The 11,939-nt window shown below is 40.6% G+C and overlaps 1 protein-coding gene across 2 annotated transcripts; it reads right to left on the reverse strand.

The window, feature by feature from the left end:
• Positions 1 to 1,180: 1,180 nt before the first annotated feature.
• On the reverse strand, positions 1,181 to 7,009 carry LOC119216139 (uncharacterized). 2 transcript variants are annotated; one of them, XM_037468601.2, is made up of 4 exons: positions 6,788 to 7,009; positions 6,193 to 6,526; positions 3,727 to 3,780; positions 1,181 to 2,522 (listed from the first exon to the last, which is right to left on the reverse strand). In XM_037468601.2, the coding sequence occupies exons 2-4, from the start codon at positions 6,485 to 6,487 to the stop codon at positions 2,290 to 2,292; spliced, it is 582 nt and encodes a 193-aa protein (XP_037324498.1). In that variant the 5' UTR covers positions 6,488 to 6,526; positions 6,788 to 7,009; the 3' UTR covers positions 1,181 to 2,289. The 2 variants fall into 2 exon arrangements, with proteins under 2 accessions (XP_037324498.1, XP_037324497.1); XM_037468600.2 differs by having other exon boundaries at positions 6,193 to 7,009.
• Between the last annotated feature and the right edge of the window lie 4,930 nt (positions 7,010 to 11,939).

Here is an 11,939-nt window from a genome sequence, read left to right on the forward strand (position 1 = left end):
TTCATTAGCTCCTCACCCACCTTAGCTGACACCAGTAACAACAGAATTAAGAGTAACAGGCTGGAGTTTGTCCTGAGAACAGAGCCATGCATGAATATTTCAGACTGCAGGTGATTATGGTGATGACACATTAAGAGTGGGTTGCTGTGCTGTCACATGAAATTCATTGTCTTCCTGACTTTTCCTCGGCAGCAATGTGCTCAAGTGATAAATCTTTCAGATGGGGGTGAAATCACCAGATTTGTTTGTCTTGTCTTAAAAAAAAAAAAGGAGTTTCATGCCAAGCTCTTTAAGTCTGTTCTTTTAAGAGTCACAGAAAACTTGAATCCAGCAAAAGTATTCTAATTGTTCAAATATATTTGAGATAACTTTAACTCTGAGAAGAAGATGCAGGTGTTCCTGCAGCAGCAGACACCAGAGCACCCAGAGAGGGTTTAGAAATGTAAGTCTGGACCAACTTCCAGCGTGGCTCAACATATGAAACGTTGGAGGAATCCCATCAGCGTTGGCCTGAGATGTGTTGGAGCCTTAAATAGAATTTGATTGGTATTGTAATACGTGTGTGAGCAGGGTGACGTGCTCATTAGTATTTCCTCTGCATCATCACGCCAGTTGGTCACTGCGTTGAAGAACATCTGAGACTGGAAGTTAAAAAATTTAGCAGGAGGCATGTTCAACGTCAAGTTTCCTCTATGGGTTTTAAATTTATATCAGAATCCATTTAATGCCACGTATGTTACACATAAAGGAATTTGTCTTGGTGATTGGTGTGATATAAGAATAAAATGTATTTGAAAATATACAAGCAAAAATGAACAATATTAACATATTAGATAAGTATGTTAAAGCATGTACAAATATTTTTCCATGGTGAGAAATAAAATGAATGAATTAAAAAAAAGACACAAAAAATATTAAACGTTTATATCAAGTCAATAAATGTGTCTGATTTCTTGCTCAAGGAAACCTTCGACAAGCAAAAAAACAACGTATCTAACTAGCTTCTCAGATTGTGTTTCTGTTTTTTTATTTCTTATGTGAAGTTGAATTCTTTCTCTGTGAATAGTGATATTCTATTTATTAGTAGATACTAGTCATCAGCAATGTGAACATACCCAGAGGTCAGATTCAGTTTTGGATATGAAAATAATAATTAAGTGATTTACACCACCTTTGCTCAAGACTATTTATTAGATGACTTAAACGTGATTAACCGCATCAATATGAACAGAAATGCCAATGGAAACATCTGTAAAATTAGCTCTGCTATAGTTACATCATTGATTTAGATAACACTTACAACAGGTCTCTTGAATCACATCAAACATGCGCATGTGTAAATCTGAGACAAAAATGTAGTTCATCAGTAACATAGAACAGGCTCCCAATTAATGTTTAAGTAGTGATTCTATTCTGCTGCCAGTTGATCAAAAGAGTGTTATCCATCCTGAACAACTCTCCACTGTAGTTCACTGGATCATCCAAACACAGTTTACAGAAGCAGCGCACAACGATCACAGCATGCACAGACCAATAAGCCACATTTGTTGTAGCGTAGTGATGTCACAAACTCATCAACAGTAGTACGTAGCCCTTAACAGTGAGGTAAGAAAGGTAAACAAAGGCTTTGGCATGAAGCTATTTTGCATGAAATCTTAAATATTAAAACAATGAACACATTTTGCTTCAAAGGTGATGCCATGTTCAGACATTTAACAAGAAAGGTTACTACGTTTAATTTGTTCTTTACAATTGCCCAAATACACGCAGCATTTGACTTTTTTTTGCAAAAATGTTTTTCCCGCAGTAGTTTCAGCGTTATTACACAACATGTGGCGAGGACGTTAACATTTGATGCCTTCCTCAGTCATTGGAAGTGCTTGACGCAATTCTTACAATAATTACAATGACTGTAAGCAGTGACCAGCGTGTATTGTACATTCAGAGTGATTACTTATTGTTTATGGTTACTCTGAACTGCATATGTCACATTAACACAAAAAACGTTTGTCTCTCTGCCTGCGTGTCCAAAAACAGCTGAAGCCGTTCAAACTTAGCAATCTCCACACAAAAGAGGCCGATATGATACAAACATCATCATTCAATTCCTCCAATATTCAAGTAAAGACAATTCAAATGCTTCTCTTTCCCACCATTAGACAAGTATTACAGTCCACCTGTACGTGATGAAACAGTGGAGAGAGCTTCAATTCATGAAATCCACTTGGACAAGCAACGCAAGCAAACACGTTGCTTTATATCTCTCCAGGTAGGTCGGAAGATCACAGGTTAAGTCCCAGAGTGTGTGTCCGGGGGTCGCTGCTGTAATGTCTCATCTATGGTGACTGCTGACTCCTCCGGTCTGTTGGCACTCAGGCAGTTTGTGTGGTTCAGGGATATGTAGCTCATTTCCAACACCCGGGGCCTCTCGGCCAGCTCACTCATCACGTTAATGTTGTTGGAGATGCAGTTTATCTCAGTATTATTGCAGTTAGTAAGTCCACGAGAGCCACACACCCAAGCTGAAGAGAGACACAGGCACAATACTGTTGTTATTCTGTCAATCCGTGCAGATTTAACAATATTAATCTCAGTCAAAAGAAAGGTGATTTTAGATTGTAACATTTTCTAACTTCATAAATTTGGGTTGTATTGATAAGATACTTCAATGTACTTAAATTTAATGTAACACAGAGCGTAAAAATTACACACGAAACCCATTTGAGGTACTAAGTGTATTCATCCTAGTGATTCATCCTATTATCAAAGTAAAATAAACTGGCGTCTTTCACTTTTAATTAAAGCTAATAGCTACTTTAGATTTACAATGGCAAAAAAACTCAAACAAAACAATTTATTGTAGCTTTAAAAAAACTTTGAGTATTAAAGCCTTCACAGATGTGGCCTTAGATGAATCATGTACAAAGCTCCTCAGTCAAGCAATCTGAGTATTTAAAACATGCACACGACATGACTGCACACTTCATCTGACAGAAAGCTACGATGGGTTCAGCTCCTGTAATTCCATTAGAGGCAGAGCACCATAAAATTGTTTCTGGGGGAGAAGTCTGCTGCACAGCAGCCCCATCATGAGCGGTGGAGCCGCCTTTGTATTGGGACACATCAATCATTGTTCTGTCAGATGAGGAGCTGAGATTAAGGCGGGCAGTTAACAGTGTGAAGTACAGACAGAAGGCAGTGAGGAATTCCTCCGGCCCAAAGAACTGAAACATGACCACAAGGGACCACCTCACATTCAACTATCTCATTTTCCCACACTCACCTTCGGGTTTCAGGGTGAACGTGTGAGTTTTTTATTCATTGGTACCCCTGTGATACTTACTGCTATAGGTTACAACTACTACTATAACAAAAAGTAACATACAGATATAAATTATCAGAATTAGCAATACCTTATGGGCCCTCTCTTTATTCATTACAGTATTTATTGGATCATAATATGTCTACTACATGCTTTTTTGCTTTTCTGATGAAGTGTCCCCTGTGGGCTTTATGCCCTAAAACATGAATGCTCCATATTTACACCTCGGCAAAAAGCCTAAACACATCGCCGGTGCGACTCTTTAAGCGCGTCTGTGTGAGTTTACATGTGGATGGTGAGGGACCGAAACATAAGCTCTTACTGTCTGCTGTCAAATTGAAACGGGGCCAGTCTGTCTCTGTGGCAAAGCAAAGTGCTGCGGACTGTGGAGCTTGTTTTTTTACCTTGTTCACTAGTTTCACCAGCGTCACCCTCAACAACCATCGACCTGCTTCCACCTACATGCACGGAGCAAAAGAACAGGCATGTTAGTGACTCTGCCCACAACTCCATCTGTGTCCATCTGAGTTTAAGACAAAAGACAAGGCAGAAACAGAAGTCATTGAAACACATGAGATAACACGTAGTGGTGGGATAATGTGACTGAGTGTGATACAGGTGCCGCACGGCAAGCGTCTCTCAGATCCTCTCCAAGATTGATGTCCGCATGTATGCACAGATCTAGAACCAGAACTAGGTATGAGGAGCCATGGTACACAGTTGTAACAGAGAACCCAGTCTAATAGAAAGTTGTTGTTCTTTTGGTAAAGATGTAACTACACTAAAAATAACAAGCCCTGCGCTTTAACACAGACCCAGAACACGGGATTTCTCATTAAATTGTGCCTTAAAAATGTCAGATTTATATTTCTCTTAGTAAATCTCCAAACTGTTATGGTGCATCAAATTTAAAAAAATGCTATAACCCCTTCGCCCACATACACACACCTGGGAGCGCACCAAAAAGCAAAACCCCAAAAACTTGTTCTTAGTCAGAAATGTTATTTTGTCCCCCCCTCTCCCAGGTCAAAGAAGTACGGGAGCACTTAAACATCACAGTATAACATAAAGTCAATTCAACTTCTGGGATAAAGCATAAGCATTTGCGTTTATGGATAGGAGTGGCATCAGCAAGACGACCCCAAAAAGGAAATGGAAGTTCTTTTCTCTCTCCTTGTTCGTCATGGCTGATTTTTTCTAGTTACTTTGGTAGTGCCCCTGTCACGAGTATGATTAAGTACCTTCAGTCCTTTCAGGTCACACAGGTAGTCCAGCTCATCCACGGTTGCACAATCATATAATCTGTCGCAACAAGGTTTTCTGTGTCTCCCATCACGCTATTGAGACAGTGGAGGAGGTACCAGCAGGCGGGCCGTTACAGGAGGAGAGCATGACAGTGCTGTGGAAGGGCAACATCCCAACAGCAGGAGCAGTATCTGCTCCTTTTGTGCAAGAGGAACTCATGGAGCACTGCCACTGCCCAACAAAACGACCTCAGTCGTGTGCACGTTTCGCTCAAACTGTCAGTCTTATAATTATGCAACATCATCCAGCAGGATCTTTTCAGCAGTGGGTCAGCGATGGTCTGGGGAAGCATATCGTTATCGCCCAAACGTCTAAGGGCTAGCCAACCTTTACTGTTGTTAGGTACCAGGATGAAATCCTCAGACTCAATGTCAGACCCGGGCTGTTGCAGTGGGCCCTGAATGCCTCCTGGTGCAGCACGATGCACTGCCTCGTGTGGCCAGAGTGTGTAAGCGGTTCCTTCATGACAAGGCCATTGATGTCTTTGACTGCCCTGATCCAGGTGTGAGTTCTCCAGAACAACAACCACTGTCTCATCAGTAGCCTTCCCAGACGTTGTTTCATTTATAGCTGAATAAAAAATCCTCTGTTTTAACTTCAACCATTGAGATCCAATGTTAAGTGTTAAAGAGCGATTTAACTGTAGTACCCCTTGTTTCCAATGTAAATGAATTTCAATTCCTTCTAAAACTGTGATAAAACTCTTACTACTAATTGTTCATTATTCCGAGATTTGTTGTAACATCCCCATATTTGTGTTGCCACAAATCTAGAATGTGGTGACCCCAGATTTGTCACGTTGCTCCAAAATCTGATACATTTTGAAATTGATTTGTTATCACATTCTCAGAATAATTTATATTCCTCTGTGAGGGCAATGTTGGACCTCAAAGAGAGCATCTTTAAGTACTTGAACTATAAAAACTGCGTAAATATATACACAGAGCACGTTTTCCATTCATTTTGGGACCCCTTGCTGCTGCTTAATGTGTCCCTGTCCTGATCTGCCAGTACGCAAAACATTACTGAGTGAAATCTTTCATTTGGCTTTAAATCCCTTGATGTAACAAGCCGACTATGAAGTCATGTCAGCACCATGAAACGTAAAAATAGACTCATTCATTCATTCATTCATTCATTATGTATCGCCCACAGGATGCTCTTCAAAAATAGTGACACATTAGACTACTTTCCCATTTTTCAAACCAACACTTGGTGATTGTGTACTTTGGCAGGATGTCTTCCTCACAAGGTCATTGGCTGAGAACAGAACAAGGGATTTTACAATGTTCGATTTTTATGAGTGTACAAAATGCTCTACACAATTGGTTGGAGTTTTACCCAAAACAGTCTTCAATACACAATTGTAATACATCTTTAAAATATCCAATAAAATATTATATATATATATATATATGTATTTATTTATATTCATATTCTTTGTCTCTATTGCGTTACCACCTTCTCTTTACACTGAAACTCCAAATCTTTTCATCCTCCTCTTAGTAAAGCTAGTGAGAGTACACGCACACGCACACATGCACACAGGAGATGGGGTCACATACCAACAAACTCATTAATCACATCTTTGACGAGGTGTCCAACTATCGCATACGCTACCACGACCACCACCAGCCCTGCCATAACCAGGTAGAGAACCGCTTTGGGCAGCGGGATGGAGTCTCGCGCAGGTGTCCGGGAGTCTGTGTACAGCAGGTCACTCTCTGAGTAAGAGTACTGAAAGACGTGCTCCGTGCCCGAGGTATGGTTGGGATTGAGAGGCGGGTTACTTGCGCTCATGGCGCTATCCGGCTGCAGAGCTGTCACCATGGTCGTCGTAACGTCCTCCGCTTTGTCCATGCCGGCCAGGCTTGTAGTTTTATTCAGCAAAGGTAAGATCTGAGACAGAAAATAGCTCCAGTCCTTTATGGCACTTGTGTTACACAAAAACATCGTTCCTCCCACGCGATCGCCACGGCGAGGTGTAAATGTGCAAGAGCAATAACGCGTAATGAAATCGCTGAAATGGCAACAGATTGAGACACAGAAGGTTCCCCAAAAATTGTCTTCCTTGAAAGTAGCAGATTGTGTTAATTAAAATCCATCAGGTTACCTCGGATGCCAAAGTGTCCGTCAGGAACTCCTCGGTGCAAAACTTACCCAGCTTTCACGGACGAAACGCACAACGCCTTGTTCATGGCTGTGGAGCTTTTACGCACCATCAAAGCAGGGGTGTTGTGGCCGATATTTGTTTTAGTTCCATAGGTGAAATAAGAACAATATAGTGGCACACTACAGCACACACTACAACACAAAAAGACGCGCGCCAGAAAAATGTGTCGTCAATCTCTTCCCGTCCCAAAAAAAGTGCGTAAATCCCGGATGACGCAAAAATGTACAGGAATTAAGTTTTCATTTAGATTTTGATGAAAATTTTGTTTATCTGATCAATTAAGCAGAGGAGCTAACAATTGAGTAATTGGAAAGGGAAATTTGTAGTAGGTCATACTGACTTGGCCGGTAGGAAAAAGACCCCCCCCCCCCCCCCACACACACACACACACACATACACACACAACAAAACGTTGTCAAGACATGAGAAGTGCATTAGGGATGTGGACATATGTCAACGTGGTGATATTTCAGTAGATCCATGAAAGGTTTTACCTGTAGGTGGTGACAGGGAAAAAGGTCAGTGCATCACCAATGTTGTTGGGTTTCTTTCTCTGGAGATCATGAATATATCAATATTTTGATCAATGACCAGCTCTGAGGAAATATGTTGGACTCACTGACCCAATCGTGGCATCCGGTGAGTCACCGTCGCCTTCAGGCGTTTAGCGGGAGAGGAACGTTTTTTTTTTAAGATTTTCAACTTTGTCAATCAAGATTCTCAAAATGAATGTCATCTCCTTGCAGATTGCTCACTGGCATACTCGGAATAGTAAAGCAATTGATCAACTCTAAATGCTGTTAATATTTACAGTGAACGAGGAACACCTGCATTAAATATATCTGACTTTGCTGTCTTATCAGGGCATTTACAGATGTTTGCTGCTGGTGAAGGTATTATTAATACAAGTCTAACGGTACGCATCTCAAATACTCAAGATACGATATCCCAACTGAACATCAACAACACATCTTACAAACATCGCATGGTGGCGTTTATTTATATATCGCAATGTCTTCAAGCAGCCACGATCCACATTTCTTTCAAATCTCTCTAGTGTTTGTTACCAAACACTGCTGATTAAAACATAGATAAGGTGGAATATAATGCAACTTAATTTTGTAACGTTTAATAGTTGTATATTAATCAAACTGTATTCATAGGATGTAATCTTGATCTATTGTCACTCAATAACACAGTAGGATTTGCACCTGTTGAGTTGTGGCAGCTGCCACTGTTTGACCATATTACAGTCCGTGTATGACTGTTGTTAGTTGTAATTCATTAAGAAAGAAATCGTTTTCGCTCAGCTAAGCTAATATAGGCTGTTTGTGTACCACATGAATAACATTCAAATACTTAAGTATATTCGGGCAACTCATAATTCTACGTCGTTGGCGCTGCCACAGGGTCAAACCATTCTTAATCCTGTCTAATAAACTCTCATTAGTACATTTTTTCTGAAACCTAGCATGCAGGTTGATTGAGATGGAGAATTGAGCGATACAAGAGTACAATGCAACTAATTTCAGATAATAAAATAGCCAGAGCAGACAAAAACGTTATTTTCCCCCCTGTACCGACAAAGCTCAGTATAATGAAGAAAGACACAATCGAGACTGTAAGGGAGATGGGATGATGGGATTTCTGTGTCAATCAGTGGGCATTGTGAGCAGCAAGTCCTGCTGAATAACCTGCCTGATGAAAATGACTCCCCTCATATTGGACCTATACACTTTAATCAGATATGACCCGAAACAGACAAATGCCTAGTTACACCTCTTCACTCCAACATTTTCTGTATCCTCCGACACCTCTTCCTCCATCCTGCAGGCTGAATCAAGCTCTTGTGTCACTTTTTGCCCCTCGCCGTTGTTGGAAGTCAGTTTCTCTCCCTAAAAGCATCGAGGTCACACTACTGTATTCCTTGCTCATGTGAGACTTTGATCCCCAGAAGCCCTGAGGTGAACTATCTCCAGAAGTGGATTGGCTTTCATAGAAGACTCTCACTGATCCTTATCCCCAACTCTTAGCTCTTTTCCAGGACATTTTCCTTGAAACGAGTGTCTTTTATCTCAGAGGATTAGCCTTTTCCTCATTTTTTTTCTTTGAAATTACCATTTCAACACGTTGCAGCGGTTTAATGAAAACAGGCTTTGAGTAAAACGCTGAGTAATTCTAACCATAAATTGTGCCACTACTTTTGATAAATTTTCTTCTTGATTGATTGTATATATCGTTGATACTAAATGTCCTCCATCTTTCCTCAAAACATATTTGTAGTTGCAAATTGGAGCTTGCCCTATTAGGGGATCCTGTGGTGTTATTCATTTCACACTAAATTATACGTTTTTACATTTACAAACAAAGCTCATTTACATTACATTTAGCATTTGGACGAAATTAATCTAAATTCAACAAAAGATACATCCAAAACTCACATGTAACAAACTACATGCAAACTGAGGACTGCATCCCCTTAGTGGAAATTGTAAGATGTTAGTTGACAGAAGCTGTGGACGAATGAGGCAGGTGACGCGAGGCAGTCATGTTCATCCCTTCCTTCTTTCCCTCTTAATTCTCTTTAGATGTTACAGTTGTTACAAGTGCAGTTGTATAGTTAATCTAATTTCTGTAAAGATAAATCAATCATTTTCCAGATTTATATTCAGATTCACTTTCTGTAAGCTTGTATATTTATTTGTGTCTGGGTGACTTTGGATCTGAACAGCTACAGGGAAAACACAACCTGGATTTAACTCTCATGGTCATAATCCTCCGACATGATGAGCAGTGACGGTTTCCATTGGATTCATCTGATGAAAGAGATCCTCTTTCACTAGGGGATTAATTTGAAAAATGGACATCACTGTTTGTGTTATCACAAGTAAGGTGAGCATGAATTTAGGGAGGGAATTCTTTTTGTAGATGAAATCTCTTTTTGATGGATCTATCTGCCAGAGCCAGGTCAAGCTGCCTTTTGTTCAGTTTTTAGTACAAGCTCCTCCCTCTGCCCTGAATTTCCTCTACTGCCACATGGTGTTTTTATGTGGAGGAACGGCTGACATTTGGCAAAGACTAACTTCCTGTTCACCTTTGCATCACTGCAAACTCGCCTCTAACCTCACGGCAGCTGGGGCCGCTGCACACGGAGGTGACGGCTAGCAACAGAATCCTCATAACTGAGTTTTCCATCTGCGATGTGATATGAGGTACATGACATCATGATTTAATACACATTTTATTGTATTTTACTTAATATAATGGATGAAAAAATAGTTAGCAGCACAAAAGTCATTTAGTCACATCATTTTGCATTTTAGAAATAGGGAACCTAAGCTGCATTTAAAAAAAGATAATTTGTCTGTTTTTAGTTGTAATCAGCTGTGGCTCCAGTTCAAGTTGGAGCAAAACAACATCCATCAAAACACTTTGATTATTAAAGAAAATATTTTTAAGCGTTTAATCCTTATAAATATTTAACTGTGGTTTTCATTGTGGTAGAAGGTACAGGAGTGCAGGAACTAATGTTGCATTGTGGTCCTCTCCGGAACTCGGACATGACACCAGGCACAACAAGCCTTTTTACCTGAACGTTAATGGGGATTCACGCTTTTTTTCTAAATTGAGTTCCCTGAAGGTTTCCCCGGACCGCAGAGCTAATTACTCTGTGCGATGAGCAATAAAGAGATCTTGTCAGCGTGCACGCCGATGGCCGGGATGTGTCTGTCCCACAGCTGAACCAGAGGCACAGCACATCTGGCACAGGGAGTCTCCCTCAGCATGCCTAATAATCTAAACCACTTCTGCAGCACCGACAGCTTGTATTTCCACTGGTAGATGCGTGAATGTAGTTTCATAAGGCTCACAGGGGCAGACGTGACGAGCGTGGATGTCTTTCCAGCTTGACAGACAGCAGGAACCACAACATGTACAACTCCATAGACTCCATTCTAAACTAGGCTTTTGTCATAAAATACAACACAAGGTCAAGATAGAATCACATAGTTTTTTAGATAAGACAAAGCCAACCAGGATAAAAGGAACATTGCGTCCATATCCAACGTTGCCGTGTTGAACGATTCTACAAAACCCCATGCAAGAACGGCTTGGTTTCTCACCTCCAAATAATTGGATTCAAATATTGTAATTGGTTTGAACCTGTGACGTGTTTAAAACTGTCTGGCAATTGAAGTAGTGAGTGAAAAAATAATGAACGGGATTGATGATTGTCGTAAAATGAGATCAGTTAGAAATTGTCTGGCCGGTAGTGACATCCTATTTGAACACGGATTTGGAAGGTAACAGATCAGTGGTAGGGCCTTGAAACAAAACCAGAGTTGTAACAAAGGGATCATTTTATTTCAAACTGCTCACACACACCTTTTAAGTGGATGTTTTTAAGTCCGTTAAGTGAAAGAGTTGCGACAACTGTCTGTTTTTCTCTGTCACTGTGATCAATACGGCATTAATGCTTTTCTAGTGGACTCCAAGGGTACCAGTCTCTGCCTGTTAAGCCAAGTCACTCCGGTTCTTTTGTCACCCTTCGTCATTAGTCATTAAAAAGCCAATGTCTTCTGAGCTGCTTCATCTGAAACGGGGTGGGGGGGGGGGGGGGGGGCGGGGGTTACCCTGACATCATCTCATTTGGGTCAATTTACTGTTAAATCGATTTTCTTACTCGGTTTGATTATATTTTGTTTGCCAATGGAGACATTTCATTTGACCAAGAAAGAAAACTTGTAAATGTAAATTGAATGAACTATAGTAAAAAAAGGAAAGCTACATGAATATAAAAATGGTAGATCTTTTAAAAGTCTATATGTTTTGCAACTATTTCGAAAGAGGATTTTTTTTTTTACTGCCTATTCCCTCAATCTCAGATTTGATATTGGAATCCTCTGGCAAATGGAAAAATGTTGAATAGCCTTTGCCGGCTGTCTTTTCCTTGATGAAAGACATTTGTTTACGGAGCTTTCTGCAGACATCCTCGCAGGGAAAAAGGTATTTTCACAGTTTCCCCTCGATGAGTCAGAAACATACAATCTGATCTGCGGGAAATTTAATTAGCACAGATGGTGAGCCGGGGCTTGCACAGACAGGGCCGCCCTGTTCACTGACAGAGGGAGACTCCAGGGG

The sequence above is a fragment of the Pungitius pungitius genome, chromosome 7 (genome assembly GCF_949316345.1).
Source record: "Pungitius pungitius chromosome 7, fPunPun2.1, whole genome shotgun sequence".
NCBI classification, from domain to species: Eukaryota; Metazoa; Chordata; class Actinopteri; order Perciformes; family Gasterosteidae; genus Pungitius; species Pungitius pungitius.

Bases quoted from the DNA above. Each gene is read 5' to 3' on its own strand.
- LOC119216139 (XM_037468600.2), bottom strand. From the start codon at position 6,580: ATGTTTTTGTGTAACACAAGTGCCATAAAGGACTGGAGCTATTTTCTG. The intron at 3,781-6,192 runs GTATGTGACCCC...CCGTGCATGTAG, and splicing joins TGTGATTAATGAGTTTGTTG to GTGGAAGCAGGTCGATGGTT. The intron at 2,523-3,726 runs GTAAAAAAACAA...GTCTCTCTTCAG, and splicing joins TGGTGAAACTAGTGAACAAG to CTTGGGTGTGTGGCTCTCGT.